General features: G+C 45.6%; 1 protein-coding gene and 1 pseudogene across 3 annotated transcripts in view; one reads left to right on the top strand and one right to left on the bottom strand.

Annotated features, from left to right (window-relative positions):
- The first annotated feature begins 12,607 nt into the window (after positions 1–12,607).
- Pla2g4e (phospholipase A2, group IVE) overlaps positions 12,608–26,477 on the top strand; it is a 60,565-nt gene continuing 46,695 nt past the window's right edge. The window contains exons 1-2 of one of the 3 annotated variants that reach the window (XM_005381321.1): positions 12,608–12,653; positions 12,870–13,107. In XM_005381321.1, the coding sequence (XP_005381378.1) occupies positions 12,940–13,107 (168 nt within the window). In that variant the 5' untranslated portion in view covers positions 12,608–12,653; positions 12,870–12,939. Of the gene's footprint in view, positions 13,108–25,971; positions 25,994–26,477 lie in introns of those variants that run through there. The other 2 variants (XM_013512526.1, XM_013512528.1) reach the window with 2 other exon arrangements.
- LOC102016704 lies at positions 19,354–19,843 on the bottom strand (annotated as a pseudogene).

The raw sequence follows: 26,477 nt of genomic DNA, 5'->3' as shown, positions 1-26,477 counted from the left end.
AGAATGGTCACATAAGAGAAATAAATCAGACCTGCATGTGTAAGAATCATATTGTCTCACTAGTGTAAGACCTGAAAGAGTGAATAAAAACTAGGAGGTATGATAGACATTGTGAAATGAAAGGAAAATGCTCAAAAGTAAAGGGCAACTGGGATGTGGGAAAAGAGAAGGGAAAGAAGGGGAAATTATGTACGTATGTATATACAGGACAGCTAACATAGTTGTACGACTGTCTTCTATTGCTCTACAGGAAGGAACAGTTAATGATTACTTCTCTGATCAATCTTGTATGTCTTTATTTGTTTTCCTGAGAAACCACTTTGAAGATATTAATAAGTAATACAACACCCATTGTTAATTTCCTACCGCTTTGTTTGTAACTCTGTTTTGTTTGTATTGTTCTTATGCTATTTTGTAAGTGGATGTCTATTTGTTAATATGTTTTCCTTCTTTTATTTCTTAAAATAAAAAAAAGTTCCCTTAATTGTTGCAGCTAATATGTTAGCTTGTTTTTATCTCCATGTATCAGTGATGAGAACCAAGGGTGGGAAATGAAGAAGTGTGTCCCCTCCTCATTCTGCTGGGAGCCCACCTGGTGCTGCCCTGGGGCCATGGTGTGCTCCTGTGGGCACTTTCCCAAGGCACCAGCGTCCACCAGGTTGCCGTGCAGCTATGACAGAGCAAGACAGAAATATGTCTAAAATGGCGCATGTAATCCCAGCACGTGGGAGATTGAGGCAGGAGGATCTTTGCAAGTTCGAGACCAGCCTGGGCTACAAAGTGAGCTCAAGTCCAGCCTGAACTGCATAGTGAGACCCTGTCTCTTAAAGACCAAAAAAAAAAAAAAAAAAAAATATACCTGAAGATGGACAAAATCAAGGTCACCGTGAAACCCCTAACCTGGGCAAAGGCGCCCTCTTCTGTTCCATGTGGAAGATCACTGTTTCTTTATCATTGATGGCTGTCAGCACTGTCTTGTTCCTCCACCTCCAGATAAAAATTATAAAGACACCTTCTGTGGAATCACCCCTATTTCCCAATAGCACCCAATCCAGAGCAAACCTGTGCTTCCTTGAACATTCCCTCAAATCACCTCTCCCAAGCTCAAATCCTTCCTTAAGCCCCCTCTGACCCACCCACTTACTGAGGTCCCGCCCCCGTTCCCTGTGATGTGCTGTCTCCGTAGATGCCATAAGTACCAATAAACGCTAATTCATTCCAGTACCAGAGAGGTTCCTGTGGCGTTTGGCTGGTGGGCATCAACCGATTAAGCAACTTCCTCAAGATCCTTAAACCCGGAAGTGGCAGAGCCAGCTCTGGAACTGGAGGCTTCCAAGATCAGCGCCCAGGCTTTTAAGCCCCGCACTGCTCCTCACCTTTGGCCTGACTTTGCAGCATGCACCTCTTGTAGTGAAGGATTCATCTCTCCCAAACACAGGTCTGGCCTTTGCCCTGGACTACTGGGAGGTGATCTCTGGGCGGTAGAATGTCCTGTTTGGCAGGAGTATCTTTGTTTCCTGGGATCCTTGACTGGCTAGAAGAGCTAGAGACTAAAAGTGTTAGCCTGACCTCCAGGTGGTGCTAGAGACTGAAGGGTGACTGTAAGGACAGCGCCTGACCGAGCCCCAGGAGAATCCCCGGACTTCAAGGCTGGCAATGTCCTGCACGGACTGTGGCACATGTGGCCGGGAATAGGCGATGACATCCAGGACTTCATCGGGGAGGCCCAGGGCTCCGTGTGTGGGCCTCACCCTGACTCTGCCCTGAACCTTTCTCCCTCTGGCTGATTTAAATTTGCATCTTTTGGCTATAAAAATGCTGTAACCCCAAGTACAATGCTTTCCTGGAGACCAAATCCTGCAAGTCATCTAGAAAACTGGAATGCGAAGGGAGTCTAGAGACATGCAGATTTGCAGCCAGCTGGTCTGTAGTAAAGGTGACCTTGAGGACCCTCTGGGACTCCCAGTTGGTGGCTGACGTGAGGCAGCCTGACCCCTTGGACTGTGCGGTTTGGTGGTCCCCATGGCAGGGCCCAGAGTCCTGCGAAGACCTGGCAGTCTGAAGTGTGTCCTCAGCCCCAGGGTGTGGTCAACTCCAGGCACCCAAGCTCTGGCGATGATAGGGTTGGGGGGAGTAGCAAAATGGGCTCTTTCCCCTTGGGGAACTTGGTAATGCCAGAGAGAGGGCTAAGCAGGGTTCCGTACCCCAGAGTAGGCTGGGCTGAGGCTCCTCGCTATACTTGGCTTGAGAGTGCATGTGTATTTTCCCCTCCAGTCATCAGCTGAGGGCCCTGACTTCCCAGTACCAGGAAGTCTTGCCAGAGTCTCCTTGATTTGAATACAGACCATACACCAGCAGGGGTCAGGCCCAAGCCCGGGGCTCCTGAGCAGGTCACCGAAGAGTTTTCCTTGCAGCCCCTGGGCCCTCCTGACCATGTCCAGAGAGGACAGGCAGAGACAGGAAGTCAACAGTCTGTCTCACTGGTCACCCGCGTCAATCCTGGGAGGCTCTCTGTCCTCTGCTCCACACAGGTGGTAGCAGTGGGGATGGAGAGCAAAGGGTGAATGGAGAGGACTTTTTTTCCTGATCAAGTTGGATGTATGTCAAAAATGCCTGAATGGTGTACATTAGAAAACTTACAAAAAGTTTTGATAACGTATGGACCAAATCAGAACAATAGTATGAAAATAATTGCTTGATAAAATTAATCACAAACTCAGATTTAAAAAAAAACCAAATTAGGGCATTTACTTAACTGGGTATAAGCTATCTATGCTGGTTAATTTAATGTGCCAGTGTGACTGAACCACAGTGTTCAATGTTTTTTCCTTGTTTTTTTAGTGAGATTAATATTTAAAATGGTGGGTTCTGAGTAAAGCGGATTACCTTCTAAATGTGGGTGGGCCTTGTCCAAAGTCAAAGGCCTTAAGAAAATGCAGACTGGCCTCCCCAAATGAGAAGAAATTCTGTCAGCAGATGCCTGTAGCCTCAGACAGGCTGAGTTTCCAACCTTCCAAACCATTCTACCAGGCTCTGGACTCACCAAACTTCCCCAGCTGTGTTATCCAATTTCTTAAGATAAATTTTTCTGTCTCTCTCCCTTTCCCTCTTTCTACACACACACACACACACACACACACACACACACACACACACACAAGTCAGCTGTCCATGTCCACAGGTTGAATCCATGGTGGATTCAACCAACACAAGTCAAAAATTTTCAGAAAAAAATTGTATCTATATTGAAGGTGTATACAGACTTTTCCTGGTCTGTATTTCCTAAACAACATAGTATAATAACTGTGCACATAGTATTTACATTGTGTTCTGTATTATAAGTTATCTAGAGATTGATTTAAATAATGTGGGAGGATGTGTATAGTTTATATGTAAACGCCATGTCATTTTACATAAGGAACTAGAGCACCCACACATTTAGGTGTTTGTGGAAGGCCCCAGAACGAAGTTCCAGACAGTGAGGGACAACTGTATGCATATCTTTGTACTATGTTGGCTAATAGAGTATCCGTGAGAAGAAAAATCAAACACCTGCTGTGCTGAATGACAAAGCCTTAGATTTGTTTCCTTGGGATCCAGGAACAAGGTCAGGAGGCCCAGGATCTCGGTTTCCCAGTGTGGTTTCCTGGAGCTCATGCAGCTTCTGTAGGTCAGGAGCTGGAGCCTCACTTAGCTGGTCCTCTACTGTCAAGACAGTACAACAGCAACTCAAGACTGGCAGGGAAGTGTTTGTCCCCAAGCTTGGGGATGACACCACCGGCAGGATTCTGTTCCAGACAGAGACAGAGACACAAGACGACACAGGGAAAGAATGAGTCCAAGGGGAAAAAAGAACACAAATTCTGTGACAGTTCAAGTTGAGGGACTTGAGGAATGTGAGGACACACAGAAGACCCCAAAGATGGCAGAGCTGTTGGTCTTGAGGTTGAGCATTTGTAACTCCGGCAAGCCGCCTGCTAAGAAGAATGTACTCGCAGAGGCAACGTCAGAGCAGTTAGGCCCCCTTCCCTGTGTGGTACTGGGGATTGACCCCAGAGCCTTCATACCAAGCTACATCCCCAGCAATTTTTACTTTTTATTTTGAGACAGGTCTTGCTCAGTTTCCCTGGCTGGGCTTGAACTTGTGATCCTCCTGCCCTAGCCTCCCACGATGCTAGGATCACAGGCCTGCACCACCATACCTGGCTACAGTTGGGCATTTCTGGTGTTAGACTTCTACCGAGAGCAGGCCCAGCTATGGGGTTACAAGGCACAGCAGAAGCCCAGCAGCAGCCACAGCCCACAGTCAGAGTTCAAGGTTGGTGGGATCTCAGGGCCCTCAGCCCGTCATCCCCATTTGCGGTAAGGAAGCAGACACCCGAGGGGGTGATGTGCCCTGCCCAAGGTCACACAGCAAACTAGGGGCATGTTGGTACTCTCTCTCTCTGGCTGGGACCACCACCCTTCTTCTGAGAACAGAACCCCAGTTTCCCTGCAAGGGGCTCACCTCTCCTGCACTCGCCTCAAAAGCTTGGGGTCCCCACATTCTCTGCCCCAGCTGAGGGGGTGGTCTTATGTCTTGGGCCTGTCCAGCCAGAAGAGTGTGCTGCATTGTCCCGGCCAGACACTGGGGTAGTCACGTACTCGGCTTCAAAACAAGCTGTTTCAAAACTACAGGAGAACAGCTCTTAACATTCCTCTCTATCATAGACTGACTGTCACACTACTCTGTGCCCCTGGCCTAACAGACCTCATGTCCACTCAGAAAGTCTAGGACTTTAACTCCCCAAGGAGGGGGACTGGATAGCCTAGGACTCAGGAGGTTCTTAGGATGGAGGGGATTTCAGTGAAAACACGAAGAAGGTGTTGGGTAGGCAAGGACAAGTTGGTCACCTTACCTAATACCTGGCGGTGAGCAAGACAGCTTCTGCGAGGACAGTTGTCAAAATACAGGCATTTGGGTTTGGAGAAAAGCTGGTTCCTCATTAATTTAATCCTTATCCACCCACTTCCTATAGTTACCGTTCCATGAGATGGGTGCTACCCCTCCCTGTGTGCTTCTTGCTAGCCAATAAAAGTGAGCTAAGCACCGAGGTAGCTGAGCCAGTCCCCCAGAGGCGAACTCCTCCTGGTCCTCCTTGTACCCTGAAACTTGTCTCTTTGTCTTTCTCTATTTCCTATTGTCTCCCTACAGGTATCTGAGGGTCTGATCAGCCTTCGGTATATACGATTAAAGAAAACTCTCCTCACACTCCAAATTTTGTGTGTATTTCTTGGCGTTAAGAGTTGATGGTTTTATTTATGATTTTGGAGATTAAGGTATTTGTGGATGAAAAAAAGTAAGAAAATATATTGAAAAAGATTATGTTTACAGAGGAGGATGCTCTTCCAGCTCAGGAGTTTTCACGGCTTCCTGTTGTCTTCCATGCTCTCTTGGCTGGGTGCTGGGGGCCCCCAGTGCAATGATGTGTAATCACTTTCTAGCCTGGGGTTCAGTTGAGATTCTGTTCCCTTAAATTATCAGACTGATTGACTTCAAGCTCCTACCTCAGTGGCATGAGTCTTGACCATTAGTTCCAAGGAGAGACGACGTGACAGACCCACACCCCCGCCCCACCTCTGCCAAGTTGTCAGCTGTCTTTTGGCCCTCAGTCCCACGTGGCGTCGCTGCTGAAACACAAACAGTCCTGTCCCCATTGGCACTGCCCCGCTCGTGGTGCACTGCCCTCATGAAAACTGAGCCTCTTGGCTGCCTTCTTTTCTCACGGCTGGACGGTCTGGGTAGACGGCCAGCACCTACCAGCATTGGTGCTTGGCTCCCTTTACCCCCCCGTCTCTGGCAGCGAGGCTGACAGGGCTTTGCAGAGCGCACACCGCAGGCCCCACATCCCAAGGAGCAGGTGGCTTTGGCTGGCCACATCTTCTGGGCTCAGACCCTCGTCTGGCACCAGCCTCACAGCTGCGTTCCCCGGGGCTTGCGGTGCCAGGCCTGCGGGGTGCAAAAGGGTGTCTATGCTGCAGGTCAGCTGCTCTGCCCCGGGCTGCCTTTCCCTCTACTTCTGCGTTGTGCCCTGGAATGGAGGAAATTCCCACTCGGACCAGTGCTGTCCCCATGTCCTGCTCGGTGATGAACTCCTAAGAGTCGGCGATGTAGGGAGTACCGCGTGCTACCTCCCTGAAAGCTGGTTCTTGCAGGAAAGCTATCAAGCTGTGCACCCTCTGCTTCACAGGATGCAACAACGACAATACGTCTTACTTTTGTAAAAATAATAATAATTATGTTGAGGTCATTTTGGGAGCTGTGATGTATGTCTAATGCTACAGTGCTCAAAGGAATCAGCTCGGTATTTGCCCAGGTTACCGAAGCTACTCTTTCTGTAACGTGGTTGGGGAGGAAAGCGATGGATTGTGGCCTGCGATTGACCGGGCCTAGTCCTCACACCTCTGTGAGGTTGCTGTCACCATTACTATTCCTGATTTACAACCGAGGAAACTAAAGCTCAGGAAAGTTGGGTAACTTGCAAGTAACCCGACCTGAGAACCCTACCATCACCGCCTGAGTGGGTGGGCCCCTTTCACTGAGGAATCAGGGTCCACCTGGGCAGTCTAACCCAGACTCTCTGTCTGTCCTCATAACCCAGGGCCTGTTTCATGGACCTGGGAGAAGATATCTGATTGTCACCTTGCTGGACAATGGCTGTAGACAGTCAGCTCCTTTGGATTAAGCCTCATTTCCCTTCTTTGAAGCAAAATGAAATGCGAACACAAAATTAAGAGCAAAATAAAGAGCAAAAATCAATTTTTGTGTGTGTATGTGTGTGTGTGCGTGGTGTGTGGTGTATGGTGTGTAGTATGTGGTATAGTGTGTGTGTGTGTGTGTGTGTGTGTGTTTGTGTGTTACTGGAGATTAAACCCAGGACCTTTCCATTGAGCTACATCCTCAGCCCTTAAAAAAAAAATTTTTTTTTGAGACAGGGTCTTGCTAAATCACTATATTGCCTTGGCTGGACTTGAACTTGCAATCCTTCTGCCTCTGCCTCCCAGAGTTCTGGGATTACAGATGTGTATTACAATGCCCAGCAAAGTTAATTTTTTTGGAAATAACATCTCATCATCTTGCCTAGGCCGGCCTTAGCCTCCCGACTGCTGGGACTACAGGTTCATGGCATTCTGCCTATGTCGCTTAAGTGGGCTTTTGTTCCTTGAAAGTGGAGCACCTGGGGCAGAGCCTGCCTGAACCCAGTTGCAGCAGCAGCAGCTACTGTCCCCTGGGGCTCTACTCTCTTTCAGACCAAACCAGTCTCACCTCATTCTGGGATAAATGTGAAACAATTTAATTTCTTCCAGTAATTCTCACCGACTGTACTCTGTCAAGTTCTACTTTCCTGCTGCAGTGGATCTTTAACTTCCAAACTCAATTGGTCCTGAAGGGCTGCTTTAACTCAAGTTGTCAGTTGAAGGCTCAGGCTCCTCTACACAGCCTTCAAAGTCTCCCTCTTGTAAACAGGCAGATCTCAGTGTCCTTAGAGAGACACTGGCCCAGGATTTCTCAATTAACCCCATATAGGAAAGGATGTTGTAATCCTTAACTCTGTAAGGGTTAAATCTGTATCTGAGACCATGTGGGAGCACAAGCGTCCAGCATTTGGGTCATAACTCAAGGTCTTTGGTCATAAGTTAAAACTAAAACTCCAGCCATAACCCAGGTTGTTTGTATGGCAGGCTGATTGTAACTTGAGGGTCCATTATGTATATAATTTTTTCTTTGGAAACAGGGTCCTACTATGTAGTTCAGGCTGGCTTTCGACTTGCTTGTGTAGCAGCAGATGCATAAACTCACAGTGATCCTTCTGCTTCAGCCTCTCAAGTGCTGAGATTACAGATGTGTGCCACCACACCCAATATATACATATATATTTATATATATATTAGACAAGAAAGTTCTCATATATAAAACCCTAGCTATTGTTCACATAAAGAATACAAAATGTTACTTTGCATATCTTTTTATATTTGTGAACTTTTTTCTTATCATGGCCTTAAAATTGAAGGTCTGCATGCAGGAAGAATACTCATGAAGTAAGTTTTCAGCCTCTTCGACCTAGACACACATTACCCTGTACAACTCAGTTGTTAATGTGCCAAGAGCTAATTCCAGAAGTTGTAATTTAGGTCTCTGTAGCTTGGGTCATGAATGTGCCTGAAGGCCATGTGTTAAAAGCTTGGTTTCCAGCCTGTGGTGCTTTTGGAGGGTGGTGGAACATTTAGGAGATGGGGCTTAGCGAAAGGAAGTTAGGTCACTGGGGGGCATGCGCTTAAAGGGGGTGTTGGGACCCTGGCCCCTTCCAATCTCTCCCTTTTCTTCTGATCATCATGAAGTAAACAAGCTTCCTTCTTCTTGCCCTCTGATGTGATGTCCTGCACCATCACAGACCCAAAGCAATAGGGCCAAGAGACTATGGATTTAGACAGTGGAATTTCTGAAACCATAAGCCAAAATAAACCTTTCTTCTTCATAAGTGGATTGTTTTAGTTATTCTGTTACAGTGTTGGAAAGCTGATTAACACAAGCACCAATCCAATGGTACATTACAGGGAACAGGGTGATATTGCTGGTCTATGTGGCAACCCATTTTCTATGTGCTTTTCTTTCTCTTTCTCACTAAGGTATCTCCTTAATGTAGCACATTCTCCCTTTAAGAGTCTGAAAGCTGAGGGTATCTTTTTGTAGCTACAGGATTTCCCACATCCTAAGTGGTTAGTTTAATATAATAAAGCAACAAAGCATCTTACCATTTAATCATGCCATAGGAAATGTCTTTTGCCAATAAAAATAAATAAATAATAATAAATGATCAGCTGTTTAATTTGCAGTGAATGGTACTTTTAGGAATAAACAATGTGAAACAAAACCAGCAACAGCTAAAATAGCACATGGTAAACTCTTAAAGAATCATGTCTGGGGGGGATAAAAAATTGATCTGGTTAAAATTAGGCTTGTTTTGTTTTGTTTTTTGAGACAGGGTCTCATGCTGCAGTGTAGGCTGGCCTTGAAATCATTATGTAGCCTAGGCTGGCCTCAAACTCTCAGTGGTCCTCCTGCCTCAGCCTCCCAAATGCTGGGATTATAAATAGCAGCCACAAAAGAAAATTCACAAAAGTCGAGCTACAATGGGTGAAATGTCATGGTACATGGAAAAGACTTGATCTGAATGAAAATAAGTGGAAAAACTGGAAACAGCTAAATATTACTTTACTGAAAGTTGATCAAGAAGTTAAATTGGATTTTTAGATTTGCTCAGAGAAATACTTTTTCCTCTATGTCTTTTATTGAGAATTATGAAAACACTGTCCTGTTATAAACCACTGGGATGAAATAGGAATATACAGCTTCCATCCACCCAGGCAAGGCCCCACTTCCTTACTTTATAATCAGCTGCAGGTATAGTTCATAAAATATGTTCTAGATAAAAATTCATTAGTGTACTCATAAAAATGTTTAATAAAAGGAAGTTAAAAGTTCCCCAAGGTTGTAAAAAAGGGAGAAGTTAAAAGATGAGCTTTAGAGTCACCGATTAGGACAAACACAAGGTACCTCGATGTACCTGGGTCACTCTGTCCTCTGTCGCTGTTGCCCTGAAATGTTGCAGTCATCTCCACAAATCACCCTATCTGGCCTTGCTTTTCTCTCCTCCCTCTCTTCCTGCCTCCCTCCCTTTGTCCTTTCCTCTACCAATTCTTCTTTTGCTGTCCATGCGTACTGAGCTCTATCACATGCCAGGCACCTTTCTCAGACGCAGACCCCACCTTGGAGAGAGGATCCAGGCGGAAATGAGCACAGCAAGATGAGCACTCTCGGGCCGGGGTGTTGTGTTATAAAGATTTGGTTGTGTGTGTATTTAAGCTCAGGACGCACTTCTGTTAGGGACACTGCTTAGGCCAGCATTGCCAAGATTCCTGGGGAGTCACCTGACAGTGACCAAGTGACCGACTACACTCCTCGCAAGGGCCTTTCTGGAGACCAGGGCCAAGGGCCCTGGAGCTGGAGATGGGCTCTGATCACATGGTGCTGAGTGGTAGAGCACTTAGTGGTGTGCCATTGTTGTTTTGATTGGGGTTGAAATTCTTTGGATTGTCTTTATTTTCAATATGTAGAAGGTGAGTTTTACAGGGAAATAAGTTAGACAAGCCCTGGAGACATCCCTTAGAAATATCCTAAACTGGGTATAGGCTGGGCACTAGTCTGTAATCCCAGCACTCTGGCTGGCAGGAAGATTCTAAATTCAAGCTTAGCCAAGGCAGTTTAGTGACTTAGCGAGACCCTGTCTCAAAATTTTAAAAAAATTTTTTCTAAAAAAGGGCTGGAAATGTAGCTCAGTGCAAAGACTTTGGGTTCAAACTTTAGTACAAAGTATATAGGAGGGTGTTGCTAAAGGAAAATCACATTTAGACCCTGTAGGATTGGAGTCTGGGTGACAGGAGGGCTCCTTGCGCCTCTCTAAGCCCCCGGGATCTACGGTGTGTGTGTCACCCAGCTGTCCCCTCATGCAGTTCCGGCCTTGGAGCAGCCCGGGAGCCCGCACCTTGTGGGGAGACGTGGTCCAAGCAGGAGGGGTCTTGGAGGGCAGGTAGGAAGAAGAGGACAGAGGGCTTTCCAGGCGCAGCGAAGGAAGCCAGCTGGCTCTCGCTTGCTCTGACTGCCCCTGCCTCGGCTCTGCATCCTGGCCCTCAGCTCCCAGCCACCACCAACTGTACCCGGTCAGGTCTGTGACCAAGGATCTTCCTGGACAGCGGCTCAGAGCCAGTGCCCAGGGCCTCTCCAGGTCTCACCTGTAGAGCCAGCAGAACCAAGAGGGCCCAGTCCTGTTCCTGTGCCCCGCAGGATGCAGAGAACTCTGCCCGGGCGCCTGGGCTTCCTTCCACCTTGATTAGCCCACCAGTGTTTACCAAAGAAGTCTGAAACGTCTCATGTAGCCAGTCTAATGGCTACATTTATTTATTTATTTATTTATTTATTTATTTATTTATTTAGTATTGGGGATTGAACTCAGGACTTTGGGCTTGCCAGGCAGGTGTTGTGCCGCTGAGCTACCTCCCTGGCCCTACATTTATTTTTAAAGTATAAAAAGGGTGAGATTAGAGAAACGAGAACCCCTGGGTAGAGTGAGGTATTTAAGTCACTCATCCCCACCTTCTGTGAACCCGTCTGCGTCTCCTCCAGCTCGCCTTGGCGCCCTGAAAGTTCACGAGAACCCGCAGTCCTCTGGGTCTAGCACACGCTTTCTTTTGACCTCAAAGAAGCCTGGCTTCAAATGCACCTGGCGATTAGAGACTTACATCCACAGAACATTGTTTTTTCCAGTTCCAAGCTTCCTCTCTCCTTTGTGGCAAGAGAAAAAGTTAGATATTATGGCCACATCTGGTATCTGCATACAGACTCCACGAACCACTTCCTTTTCTTCCCACTTGCTCGCCGGCACTGGATATCCAGAAACAAGGCCCAGAGAAATGGACAAGTGAAGTGAGAGTGTTCTGAAAACTGCTAAGTTCCCTGCCAATCCAGGGCCTGGCAACTACGCAGATCATTTCCAAAGTGCTTTTGACTTGTAGAGGGACTAGGTGTGTGCTTTAAAGAACACGGGCTGTGTCTATCTTCATTACTGTTACCATTCAAGTGACCTTCCCCCCAAGTAACACAGATAGAGAAATGACACCTTATGCACACTTATGCACACCTTATGCACTGACCACTGGTCAGTCTGGGGATGGACCTGGCCATCACATGGCTTCTGGTGGGGCTGTCGAGGCTAGACACAGCCTATGGTTCAACCACGGCCTCAGGAAAGAGCATCTCCAAAGCGGGAAGGAGAGTGACAGACTGGTTTCCAACTCAAGAAGATGCTGGATAGCTCAGAGCCAGCAGGGAGGGACAGAAAGGGGCACATTTTAAATGTACTTTAAAAAATAGTTGTAAGCAGACTACAAAGAGGGTTTGTTTTTGTTTTTAATTTCTGATTTTTTTTTTTTTTTTAATACAGAGCTATGGTGCACTCTCTACGTCTACCAAACCGAAGGCTGAGCTGGGTGTGGTTATACACACCCATAATCCTAGCGCTCTGGGAGGCTGAGGCAGGAGGATTGCAAATTTGAGCCCACCATGGGCAACTAACAATTCAGGGAGGCTCTGTCTCAAATTTAAAAAAAAAAAAAAAGGAAAAAAGGCTGAGCATGTATTCAATGCAAAAGCCTTGAGTTCAATCCCTGTACTCCCAAGAAAAAGAAAGGAAAAAGAAAAAGAAAAAATAAGGAAGAAAGAAAAGGCTGAAATGAGAGGCAGAATAAATTATCAGACTCTGTTGCGGTTCATAGCCTCCACCGTAAGCTTGCAATGCGAGGCCAGGCATTTATTTTCAGGACTCAATAGAGATCTGGGGTGCGAAGCAAGAGCCCAGCCAGTGGCGTCACTCTCCAGGAAAGTGAGTCTCTCCTGGGGCCTCCTGGCCTGGGCTACTTCACCTCCAGCCTCACTCGCTCCTCTCCCTGCTGAGAGATTGAGTTTCACACTTTTAAAAATAGCTTCTGCTATTTGAGGTGTGCTCTCCTGAGCCTGGCCCCACCCACAATGCTGCCTCCCTGACCCAGTGCTGCCCAAGGTGAGCATGGTTTTAGGCCCTGGTTTCCCTCTACAAGGCTTAGACTTTCTCACCACCAGAGCGGGCCCAGCTGTTTGAAATCCTCCCAGAGTGAGGGCCTCTGTTAGCTCAGCTCTGACTTCCTTCACCTCCTTAATAATTCATCTGGCTCTTCTTCAGCGGAAACCTGATGACAGCCCTGCCACTTTCTTAACAAAACGTCCTTGAAATTCCCAGGAGTCTCCCACCATCCCATCCCTTGGCTCCACACAACTGTTCTGAGCCCAGCTCAGGGGACGAGCCTGGAATGAATCCGCAGCCCTCAGAAAGCGCCTGTGGCCTGGGAACTCTGAGCCCCCAAGGGGATGAAGAAGACAGTGGTTCCGGAAGACATTCCAGTGAGTGGGGAGATACACAAGACCTGGAGACTCTCCATCGCCCACCTTTACTTCTCGTGGCCCCTTGTGGCTCTCAGGTATGTCTGTATTCATGGGGAATTTCACCCCCACTTCAGTTACTCAGAATTAGACCACCTGCTTTGCCTCAGAGTTAAGCCTCTGCATTTGTGTGAGTTCCTCCCTGTTATGGTTGATACATTGTGTCAACTTGGGGAGACTAGAGGTCTGACTAAGTGACTCAGCAGGGAGCCAGGGTGCTTACTTTGTATATACCCTGAGCCTGTGGAAGAGGAGGGCATGGAGATGATGTGAGTGCTACACCCCCCCCTGGGTGGGGGTAGCCTGTTTACAATGTAAGGGAGGGAAAGAGGCTGCTTGCGCCATTCCTCCCTTTTTGCTCTTGTTGTTTTTGCCGTGTTCTGCCACCATGAACCTTTGCTCTCTGCCATCACTCTGCCTTGGAGCCAGCCTAGTATGGACTGAAACCTCCACACACTGTGAGCTAAATAAACCCTTCCTTCCTTAATTTTGGGCACTGGGTAATTTGTTTCACAGTGAGAGGAAAGTAACCAAGACACTTTCTTTCCTAGAAGAGCCCTTTCACCTCTTCCCCATCACTTACCCATCCATACCTCTCCCTGCTCAGATCTGCTCACAATAGCGGTGACCTTTTATTGGGTGCATTCTATATACCTGGTACTCTCCCAGCTAGGAATTAGTGTCTGCATTTGATGGAGAGACTGAGGCTCAGAGAGGTCACACAGCAATGTCGATGGCAATCTACGGTGGCGGGTTTTTCTGGGAATATGTTATGGGGAGAACGGATGTGATCATGCACATGTACATGCAAAGCACCTAGCAGGGAGCCAGGTCCAGGGCTGTCCGCAGTCCACGGGATCTACCATGGTGCATGGTGGGGCATATGTGTAGACACACCTGCGGTTCAGAAGGAGCTGGATACACTGATTTGACCATTTGCAAATCCATCTTAGGTGCAGCAAAGAGACACCTTTGATAAGGCCCATCTGGTAAATGTAGTAGGCTACAAAACCCACCAGCATCTGTAGGTAATGTCAGTTGTCCAGATCTGGCCCAGACTTTTCCCAGGATAGCAAGGGGCTTCCTGTCAGCATCCCACGATCTGAGGGACAGTGTTCCTGTGTCCCTTGGCTGAGCTCGGCAGGGTAGGCCTCACTTCCTCCTGCTGGCCAAGGCCCTGACAATGCTCCCCACCTCCCAGAGACCCTCCAGGGTCTGTCTCCCCTAGGCTCCGGCTTGTTGGGTCCAGCACAAGCCTCCAACATGGAGTCACCTCGTCTGACCCCAGAGGTCCCACTTCACACCTGCATCCTAGGGTCTACCACACAAAGTAATGAGAGGCCACTGAGCGGGGGTGGCCCTGCCCTCATGAGAACCCAGCTCGCCCCTTGGCTAGGCTGACAGCTGTGGGGTGGGGAACGCTTCCCATGGCCATCTCAGAGCCACAGGAGATGTGTAGTTCCCCCAATCTCCGCCCCATTCCATCTCACCCTTCTCAAGGTACATGTCCTCCAGAAGGGCAGGCCTCTTGCCCTTCCTCCTCGTCCTCAGGCCACCTTCTACCCAGACAGCGGTGGTGTCAGCCAGGCTCACTTTTCTGGGGAGAGGTAAGGAAGGGATTGGACTCAGGGCCTCACACATGCTATGCAAGCGAGCTGAGCCAGATCCCCAGCTCTTACTGTTATTGTATTATTTTGAGACAAGCTCTTGCTAAATTGCACAGGCTGGCCTTATACTTGTGATGCTCCTGCCTTGGCCTCCCAAGTAACTGGGATCACAGGTGCAGGCCACCACACCCAGCCAGGCCCACTCTTGGTATGTTACGTAAAGGGGAGATGGGAATCAGGACAACCTCTCTGCCCGTTGCCTTGCTAAAGAGGTCAGGGACCTGTCCTTGCCTGCTTGGCTGTCCCAAGCTTCCTGGGTCATGTTTAGATGTGGCAGCCATGAAAACACAGTGGTTTAGTATCTGCATCTGTGAAAGCACTGGCCTCCTTAGAATGGCTCCACACACGGGCTTTGAAATCAGATTTGCTCCCTTCTCAGCCATGTGTCAGTTGTACCTCAGATACATTTATACACTTATCCTTCTTCAGTGCCTCTGTCTGGGGAAAGTATTTACGTGAGGTGTGAGAACATTATCAGCACAGTTCCTGGAGCATGCAAGCTGGAGCAGTGTGGGTCACTGTGGTTGTTATTTCTGCCTGTCACCTCCATCCCTGTCCGGCATAGGACTGACCCAGTGCCTGTGACTCCTTTGTCTTTTCCCAGCTGCAGCAGTGCAGAAAGGGCACATGGCTGGGACGCAGAAAACCACAGGAACGTATTTAATGTTTTGTGTTGAATTTTAATATTTAATTTAATATGATTTAATATTAAATGTTAATAAAATTATATTTATTTTAATTTCAAATTTAAATTCAATTTTAACAGTTTCTTTTACAAATCTTTTTTCATTTTTAGCTGACACATGGTAATTGTATAGACTCATTGGATACAATGTGACCATGTGATGCATGTAAAAGATGTATAATGATCAGATCAGGGTAATCGACATCTCTGTCAATTTGGACATCATTTCTTTGTGTTGGGAGTATTCACAATCCTCTACTAGCTATTTTGACAATTTCATTAATTGTTGTCAAGCACAGTTATCCAACTGTGCTGTATAACCTCAGAAGTTACTTCATTTCTCCCATCCAACTGCCGCCTGCCCCCTTTAACCCTTCTCACTTCATCTTCCCACCCCATCCCCTTCTCAGACCCTGGTAAACATTATTCTAGTCTCCAATAATTTCATTTTTATGTATGTGAAAGTAACTTCTGAAAACTTTTGGAAAACATAAAGGACAAAGCCACCATAATTCTATTAGGCCAATACAATAACTCTTCCCTTTCCATCTTTTTCTCCTTTAACAATGTTTATACAGTTGTGCTCTTCATGTTTATACATATGTTTTACCTTAAACATTATAGTCATGGTTCCAGGTTGTAACCTAAACTTCAAATTATCATTTTAATGGCCAGATCATAGTGCATTGTGTGCACGCATGTGTCATCATTTATTAGGATTTATTGGGAGGTTCCGGGGATATAGCTCAGGAGTACAGTGCCTGCCTGGCAACCATAAGGTCCTGAGTTCAATTCCTGGTACCAAAAAAAAAAAAAGAAAAAAAAGTTAAAAGGATTTATTGGGAACTGTCAGGGATTTTGTAGGCACTTTATTTTTGTAAATCTCCATGGAATTTCTAGGAGACTGGAAGGTTGGCTGTTCTCTAAGCCCTCTGTGAAATATCTGAGTACGATTAAGAGTTGTAGCTCTGCAGGGGGAAGTGTATGTGTAAGGGACAGCATGGATGATGGGGAATGTGTGCCCAGGCAGTGACGGTGGAATCCTCCATTATGTATGTGGTAGCTTTGAGGGGATGACCTGCCAGTCTTCCCATGGCATCTGCCCAACCCTCCACTTGACCCTTGGAGGCTTCCCCCTGGGCCCAACCTGTGGACAAGGTCAGGTAGGGGCTCCCATTCTGGGGCAGCCTGTTACCAACCATCCAGTACCTCTTTGGCCAAAGCCAGCTCATTGGATTAGCTGTTCTCCTCTTCAGTTACACCTCTGCCTTGTACTCTTGGGTAACTCTTCCTGCCGCTTGCCACATTCTCTCCAGGAGATCAAATCAGCTGAAGCATTTTTTCATTCACTGAACAAATATTTATTGAACTCCCACTATGCACCTAATGTTATTTTTCTAGGAGTGGGAGACAGAGTGCTAAGCAGGTCAGACAACATCTGGCCCTCGTGAAACCTATATCCTAGTAGGGGAGCCAGACAAAAACTGCAGGACAATTTCTGATATGAAAAACAAATATGTGATAGTGAGTAGCTGACAGGAGAGAGAAGATATCTGATCAGTGGTGAGCTTCGAACTAAGATCTTAAAGATGAGGACACAGGTTGGTCACGTGGGTTGTAGAACTAGAAAACAGAGGTGTCTGGCAAGCAGAGACCAGGGAAAGAGGAGGAGAAGGCAGTGGCGGGAGAGGGATCAGAGCCTTATGCTGGGCAAGATGTGCAGAAAGGAGCTGTGGGTCTACGGCGTACTTCCACTGTCTGTGTTTTACACTGATTGCTTGGCTGGTTTGCTGTGACTGTCACCTGGACAGAGGAAAAGCAGGGAGACTAGTGAGGAGGCTTTGGTTGTAGCCCAAGAGAAAGGGTAGTGGCTTGATAAGGGGTGGTAGTGATGGATCTGTCTGAAAGTGGAATTTATAGGACTGTCGATACATTGGCCATGGAATGAGAAATCACAGGTGTTCCTTAGGTTTTTGCCTTAATGACTGAGAGGTACCCAGTTTGGGGACACTAGGGTACAAAGAAGCTGGGGTGGAAGGGACTGGAAATTTCTGTCTAACTGGAGATTCATATCCAAGCAGAGCTGATCAGGCAGGCAGTTGACAATACAAGTCTGAAGATCAGAAACTAGATTGGTGAAATCAGCTGTGTGAATATATATACAAAGGAGAATGCACCCGTTTCCAAAGACACTAAGCTAGATGATCTCCAGAGGACAGGGGAAAGGCACAGAATAGAGGGAGCAGAAGTGTGTGGTTTTTTTTTGCTCTCTGCCTTTTGGAAGCCCAGCCAAGAAAGAGCCATCAAAGGGAACTGAGAAAGAACAGCCAATGAGGTTAGGTGGAACCAAGGAGAAGACGAAGTCCTGGGAGACTTTGTCTATAAACTTCCCATACCATTCTCTTTCTCAGCACAAAATAGGTTATGGAAATATTTTCAGGGTACATAAGCTGTGTGGCTCCTTGTTCGAGGCTTTCCTTCCCCCAGCATAGACCTACTTGTGCCAAGGGCGGATTCATGGTTGGCTGGCAGCTGACCTAAGAAGCTTCCAGCATCCCACTATCTCTGCCATCAAGGCAGCTCCCTCCACCTGGCTCCAGAGCCCCACCTGGGATCCCACCCTCCTGCCCCACACCCTTTCCTCCTGGTAGGGCTTATCCCTCTGTCGCACCTACATGGCGTGAGGCAAGCTCATTCCTGCCTCTTGTTCCGTGTTCTGCAGCTTCTCCTCCTGGAGAGGGCTCTCTTTTGACCTCCTGCTGCCTCTCCAAACATAAACCCCACTTCAGGTCCAGCTCCAGGGCCTGCTCCCAGGTGCACCATCTGCTCCCACATTGAACCAAGCTCCTGCCAGGCCCAGCCTCTCTGGGTTTTGCTTTTGTCCACGAGGTCCCAATGCCTTGTGGCCACCCTCTGCGTCGCCCTACTGTCCACGCCATCACAGTACCCTAAAGGTTCTCCCAGAAACACCGCGTGCATCCTGCTACATCTCTCCATCTCTACCCTCACCCTGGCCACTGAAGTGTCCTCCCGACTCCAGTCCTGCCCATTCCCATCCTGCCCAGCAGCCAGAGTGTTCTTACTCACATTCCTCTTCTGTTTAAGATACTCGAGGTAAAACACCGAGTCCCTACCGTGGTCTTCAACGCCACTTGTGACCGGTGCTTCCCACCTCATCACTCCCTATTGCAGAATTCCCAAACATGGCAGCACTGCTACCACTCAGTGGAACCTGTGCTCTGTCCTCAGTCTGGGAGGCTCTTCCCTGCGGGCCCCGTTAAGCCAAGTTCCCATCTTCCTTTAGGCGTTAGCGTAAAGGCTGGGAGATGGTTCCCGATTCCTCCTCCTGACTGCATCACAACACCTATAGCTGATGACAGTGATAAATTGCTTGTATTCATCTGTTCACTATCAAATTTACTTCTCTGGAAGGTAGGCAACATCTCCAAACCCAGAGCCTACAGCAGAGTTCCTAGCACTCAGCAGGCATTCAAATGTCTCTGTCATCAGTGAACAAACCTTTCCCCGACCTCTTCAGCCCACGTCGACCTTTAAATTCTTTGCTTTCCAAGTTCACTTATGGTTAATTTTCCCAATTTATTTGTCCTGTAGCAAAAGTAATAAAAACAGCAATAGCTATGCCTTATTAAGTGTTATTATATGTCAGATTCTGTACACCAGTCATGTAATCAAGTGTGTGTACCTTTACAAGAATCCTGTGAAAGAGATTCTGTTTACTCTTTTTATAGGTGAGAAAAATGAGTCTCTAAGAGGTAGAGTAGCCACTCAGCTATCTGGTTAGTACTAGAGCCAAGACACAGATTGAAGCATCTTTGACTCCAGATCTCCTACTCTATTCTCTAGCTTTGTCGGTGTGAATTTTTTTTCTCGCTACACATTTATTCAACAGAAAATAAAGTCCTCCAACTTTACTAAGGTGACTGACCGCGTCCACAACCAAATCCGCCTCTAAACTGGAATTCGGTGGCTGACCCAGCCTCAGCATTCTTGTCGGCACCAGAGGGCATGGGACTGCATCTGTACGTGTCTCTGTCAGCCTCCCCTCGCCTGAGCCTCACGGGCTGCTTGCCCTCCACACCTTTGGGCCAGGGTCTGCCAGTCTCCAGCCGGCTGTGGCGCAAGGTGGCAGGCACAATCTCAGGGGGCAGGTGGAGGTAGTCTTGGAGACACTCGATGCCCTCATTGGTGAGGTACCAGTAGAAGTGTCTCCAGGCAAACTGTTCCTTCACGTAGCCTTGGGACTTGAGAGACTGCATGGCTTTCATAACGTGAAGGTTGGGCACATTTTTGTCTGCCAGCTCCGGGTGCTTGGGCATGTGGACGTCTTTCTTGGCCACCATCACCGCCTCTCTTAAAAAGGAGTTCGTAAATGGTGATCTGGTTCTTCTTGGGCATCAACATCTCAGTGGCTGTGGGGTCCGAGGCCAAGGCTGGAAAGGAGTGTCAGTGCAAATTTTTTCTAAGGCTGTGGATTTTGTTGTGGTTGTTGTAAGCTTTTGGTTGGTGGCCCTTTGATTTGTATTTTTGGTGTCTTCCACCTCCATGTAAGATCATTTGTGTCATTTGCAGGGGTGTGTCGTTCAGCACAGGAGACCCACATAGGACAAAGATTCCATGTTTCCATCAATGTTGTCTCAAGAAATGAGTTCCAGGGCTGGTTCTGAGAAAGGCAGGGTGGATGACCATCTCCAGATCCTGACTCTTAGGGGCCCCAGTAACTTCTTTCGGGCCATGCTGGCCCTGCCCTGTCCTCTGTCCTTGCCTGCGAAATCACTGTCATTGGAGCAGTTCTTTACCTATTAGGCAACAAAGTTGACCTGGCTTCTAGGAATCCTCTCCCACAGGTGCTTCAGGTAGTTAAAGGGATTGACAAGTTGTCTTGCAGATTCAGGACAGGGAAGCTGGAGAATAAGAGAATCTCCACACGGAAACAGATGGGCTGGGTTCTAGGCCAACCTTCTTGCCCAGAACAGCAATCTCCTCTGTCTCTATCTCCCAGGCAGGTTCCCCTTGCATAATTCAAGGTATAAAAGCTTATTGCTTCCCAAACAACCAAGTGGTTTCCTACACTGTAGTCAAATCTACCCGCCCACAAAGCCAAGTTTCTACTCCCAGCTGTGACACAACATCCTCCTGTGACATGAAGCCAGTCTAATTCTTTCCTGTCTTTGACAGCCCTTCTCACACATGCAGCTGGCTTCCATGTGGGACAGTCTCAAGATCCTGCCATCAGAACTGTGATGTTGGTTGTGGTTAAGGTTTTGATGAGCCTGACTCTGCCCCCTGCCTTCCATACTGGGTGGATATGTTAGTCAGGGAAAGAGGAGGGTCCAGATGTTGGGCGTTGAGCCAGCTGCTCGGTAGGAGGAAGAGAGGGCCTCCTGGCCTTTGAGGAAAAGCTCCTCCCCTGGATAGACCTGCCTGGTGCCATCTTGGTTCAATGCTCCCTGGTACTTGAAGAGGACAGTACGAGAGAATATGCCAATGTACTTTTTACAGAGTTGGCCGGGTGGCCTGGAACACAGTAACCATAAAAATATGTACATTTCCTTTCCCTGTGTCTAAATGCGTGGTTCTTTAATTTATTTAACATACAATAATTTTGCATTTAAAAAATATTTGTTATTTTGCCTGTAAATAATATGTAACATATTTTCAGTACAGTCATTAGAAACATTTTATTATCTATAGAAACTTTTTTTTTTTTATACCAGGAATCAAACTCACAACCTTGCGCTTGCCAGGCAGGTGCTTTGCCACTGAGCTATATCCCCAGCCTAGAAACATTTTAAAGTTTAATAAAGAAAATGAGCATTGCTAAAGCTATTGTCTGAAGATAACCTCTTTCTTTATTTTATTTTTTAAAATTTTTATTAGTACATGGTGGCAGTGCCTAATGTTTACTTTCCTGTGTGGAGTTGGTTCGTGCACAGGACACATCATAATTCCTCTTTTCATCCCTTTTCCCATCCCTCTTTCCCCCTTCTCTCCATCTCTTGATCCCCTTCCCCATTTGAGAAAGATCTATCTCCCTACTTCCTACTATCTGTCTTTTATTTTTCTCTTCATTTATAATTAGATTCTGCCTATGCAGGAGCAGGGGATAGCTCTCTGTTTTCTGATGTCCTTTTCAATTTCCTATTTCAGAGTATTGTAGTTTTCAGTGTAGAGGTCTGCACTTCTTTAAACTAATTCCTAAGTATTTAATTTTTCTTGGTGCTGTCATGAAGGATATTTTTTCTTAATTTCTTTCTCAGTGGGTTCATTATTAGTGTACGGGAATGCTAAGGATTTTTATGGATTGATTTTGTATCCTGTTACATTCCTGAAGTTGGTTGTTAATGCTAAGTCTTTTGGTAGATTTTTTGAGTTTTCTATTTAGAGGATCGTGTCATCTGCAGTTAATGATGATTGACTTTCTTTGCTGTACGTACCCCTTTTATTCCTTTTTCTCACATAACTGCTTTTTTTTTTTTTTTTAAACTGGAAATTGAACTCAAGACCTTGAGCTTGCCAGGCAGGCGCTGTGCCACTGAGCTGTATTCAAGTGCTATGTTGAACAGGAGTGGTGATAGTGGGTATCTCTGTCTTGTTCCTGATTTTAGAAGGAAAGCTTTCAGTTTTCCCCCGTTTAATATGATGTTGCCAGTATGCTTGTCATAAATGGATTTATCAGATTTAGAAAGTGCCTCTATATCTATTTTCCTCAGGGTCTTTGTTTTTTCATGAATGGATGTTATATTTTGTCAAAGGCTTTTTCTGTGTCTATTAAGATGATTATGTGATTTTGCCCTTGCTTCTGTTTATGCAATGTATTACATTTATTGATTTGCATATGCCGAACCGTCCTTACATCCCTGAAATGAAGCCTACTTGTTCATGATGTATAATCTTTTTGATGATTCACTGCATTTTGTTTGCCAGTATTCTGTTGAGGATTTTTTCATCTATATTCCTTAAAAAGATTGGTCTATAGTTCTCTTTTTTGATTGGCCCCTTGTCTGGTTTTGAAATCCGGGTAATGATAGCTTCCAGGTACGAATTTGAGAATACTCTTTCTCTTTCAATTTCATTAAGCCTGAGAAGTATTGATATTAGATATTCCCTGATGTTTTTGCAGAATTCAGTAATGAATCCATCCAGACCTGGGGTATTTTTATTTAGTAAGATTTTATTATGTACTGCTTTAATTTCATTGTGTGTTATTAGATTATTCAAGCATTTAAATCTTCTAGGTTCATTTTTTGTAATTCCTGTGTATCTAGGAATCTATTCATTTCTTCTGAATTCTCCAATTAATTGGCATATAAGTTTGAAAAGTAGTTGTTAAAAATCTTTTTTATTTCAGCACTGTCCATTGTGATTTCACCTTTTTCTCTTCTAATTGCAGTGTTTGGGTCTTTTTCTCCTCCTTTTGGTTAGACTGCCTAAGGGTTTGTCTATTTCATTTATTCTCTCAAAGAACCAATGCTTTGATTTATTAATTCTTTATAATTTTTGCCTCAATTTCATTGATTTCTGCTGTGATCTTTATTATTTCCTTCCTTGTACTAGCTTTGGGTTTGGATTATTTTGATTATTTTTTTAGGACCTTGCAGGCATTTTTAGGTTATTTATTTGGGCTCACTGTTTTTGTGTTATGGACATTCACAGCTATGAACTTCATTCTTAGGACTGCTTTCATTGTGTCCCTTAAGTTTTGGTATGTTGTACTGGTATTATCGTTTAGTTCTAGAAGCTGTTTTATTTCTTCCTTAATTTTTCTATGCCCCATTGTTTAGGTTCCATGCATTTGCATAATTTCTGTGGGTTTTTAGTCACTGATTTTTAGCTTCATTGCACTGTGATCTGATAATATGCATAGTAAAAATTTTAATTGTTTTACATTTACTTCAGCTTGCTTTACTGGCTATTATGTGGTCTATTCTGGAGAAAATTCCATGTGCTGCTGAAAAGAATGTGTATCTTTTGTTGGACGGAACACTCTCGAGATATCTGTTAAGTCCATTTATTGAAGGTTTTGTTGAACTCTGATATTTCGTTGTTAAGTTTTGGTCTAGTTGATCTGTTTATTTGTGTTAGTGGGTATTGAGGTCCCCCACTATAATTGTGTTCATGTTTATCTGGTCTTTTGTGGCTAGTAGTACTTCTTTTTTGCAGTTAGGTGTGCCATTGTTCAGTGCATATATGTTAGTAATTATCACAAAGATAACATTTTGAACTCCTATTATATTTCTTTCAGTCTTTTTCTTGATACATATATTGATAGAAATCAGTTTTGATTTTACATATATTTATATTTGCAAAATTAAAATTATAACTAAATTTTTTTCTATCAAGCAGTAAGTAATTACCATTTTCCTCTGCCATTAAGGAATAGGGGTTTTAAAACATAGCTCCATAATATGCCATCACATCACCAAGGTTTCCAATTTCTAATGATTTGAAATTATCTAAAAGCCTTGAAAACATGTCATTAATATCCAAATTTACAATAATTTTTCTTTCTTCCTTGCCAACTTGACAAAAAATTCAAGATTTTCCCCTAAGTAGCCCAGAGAACTCAGTTTTGATAGAAATCAAAACTGATTTCTATCAATATATGTATCAAGAAAAAGACTGCAAGAAGTATAATGGGAGTTCAAGTTGTTGTCCTTGTCTGTGAGACAGACCCCCATCACTCCTCTGCTGCTTTAAGACTTCAGAAAATGCCCCAGCTGACTGCCCATCTCAGGACCACATCTGCCCTGTCACGGTCAGTGAGGAGATTCCCCAAGCAGAGTGACCTGGGTACCAAGTGCAATGGTTTCAATATGGTTCATTCCACCAAAACTCATGGTAAGGTTTGGCCCCCATGTCCTGAAAGGTCTCGGGGCCTTTACTTGGGGATTAGGCTGTTAAGAGGGATAAAGCAGTTCTCAAGAGGGTGAGTCATTTTTACTGTCATGGAACTGGATTGGCTAGGGAGAGGCCTCACCATGTGTAGCCACCTGATGTTAAACATCTCAGCCTTCAGAACTGTGAGAGCCATAATGTGATACCATTTTATGTTCATTGGGTTGGCAAAACTCATACATTACCCTTGGTTCACCCCCAGAGAGAACATTCTTACATAGTGATAGGAGAGTAAATCAGGGCAATTTGGCAGTCTCTGGTAAAAGTGGTGACAGTGTACTCCATCACCAGCCATTGTTTCTTCCAAGGGGAGCACACTGAGGAAACACTCTGTGCGACCGTGGTCACAGCAGCTGGGTTGGTCCCACTTGTCACCGCATCTCCAGTCCCTCACTCACTACAGGAAAACACGGCCAATTAAAACATCACACGTCATCATTTTAAAAAAGTATTTCTTATTTCTGAGGTTTTTAACTGGGAAAACGCATGAGCCTTAGAATTCATGAAATATTATAATAGCAAAAACATAGACACATCTTAAATATCTGTCACCAAAAATGGGATAAATAGTGGTGGTATAGTTCATAGCTACGCAAATGAATAAACCAGACCTATACTTATTAGGATAGGTGAATCTGGCAAACATAATGTTGGGTAGAGGGGAAAAACATGTTTACAATAGATTGTATATTCTTTAAATGATGTTATTGAAGATAGTTTTATGTACAAAATAACACCAAACAGCTTAGGAATTCACACGTATGTAGAGAAAGAAGGAAGAAACACCTGGAATGACAGATGTGAACTTGGGTCAGGTCTTATCCCTAAGAAGAGAGGTGGTGGGTGTTGGTCACATGTCTTGGGTGATGGTCACTTACATAGGGAGCTTCAACTCTAAGTCCATGTGAATGGATTCGTATGTGTTTGCTTGATTGTTCTGTATATATTTTGTATATCAGAAATATTTCTTCTTGCGTTTTGAAAAGGAGTAATTTGGATTAGAAGATAAGCAGGGATGGGGTGCTTTTCTGGGAGGCTGTATTTTCACCAGGGCAGGAAAACAGTCTCTGCCCTTCAAAGCCCCCACTTCCCTTCCCCTCCCACCCACCCTCTGGCCTCTCCCTGCCGTGTAAATTTGGGTTGAAAAATCATCCTGAAGCCCAAATGTTGAGCCTACTTATGAGTTCTTTTTTATTTCATTTTTTTGTGTCCGTATTTGTTTTTGTTTCTTGGTACTGGGAATGGGACCCAGGGCCTCCCTCATGGTAAGTAAGCACTCTACCACTGAGCCACATTCCCAGCCCTTTGTTTTTATTCAAATGTATCTTTTCATTGACATATAGTAATTATACATATTTCGGAGGCATTTTTGAAGTCTTTTGCCTACTTGCATAAGATATAGCTTCCATTTCCTGTGCTCAGTAAGGACAGCAACCAACGCGCTTTCTCTATCTCCATTACCAGATGATGAAATGGGGTGATTCAGGGGCTGCGGGTCCTTTCAGCACTGGGCGTGGCTTTCCCCATGCTGCAGACGTCACAAAGGCAGTCAGATGTGTGAGTTGTGGGCAGACATATGATAGTGTTGATTTTGAGTGTCAGGGACAATTGAGAGCTTTCAGCGGGTCCTTGCAATGAGGGGAAGGATTGGCACAGGTGAGAGAAGGGACTTGGAGGGAAGTGCTCTTGACCCATTATCTCTGAAAGAGGACTTTTGAAGGGAAAAGATATGACCTAGAGGAGGAGATGCCCTCATCTAAAGGCATAAGGGACCCAGTTCAGGGCACAGAGAGGGCACCTTTGTCCTGATACGTGTACATCTCATTTGTTGCTTCAACCCACTGGGTCCTCCTCCAGCTTCTTCATCTGTCTCCTCCTTCTGTCTCTTCTCCCAGTGCTGCCCACACCGTTTGCTTCCACATTTCTGAAACCATAAGTAGCATACAGTAAGTGCCCTCATACATACCTTTCAGTGCACTTTGAGGGCTTTTTCCCCTGGGATGTGCAGACCCCAGTGAGATTGCTCTGTGGCTATTTTTACTATGTGTAAGTAGTGACAGACTGACCATAACATCAGACTCCTCTTGCAGAGTGGGATGTGATGGTGCCTCTGTCCCCACAGCTCCAAAGACACTTGTCA

Source organism: Chinchilla lanigera, unplaced genomic scaffold, assembly GCF_000276665.1.
Source record: "Chinchilla lanigera isolate Chin_1 unplaced genomic scaffold, ChiLan1.0 scaffold00015, whole genome shotgun sequence".
Lineage (NCBI taxonomy): Eukaryota > Metazoa > Chordata > Mammalia > Rodentia > Chinchillidae > Chinchilla > Chinchilla lanigera.
Note: the sequence above shows the minus strand (reverse complement) of the source record. Positions and strands in the feature narration are given on the sequence as shown.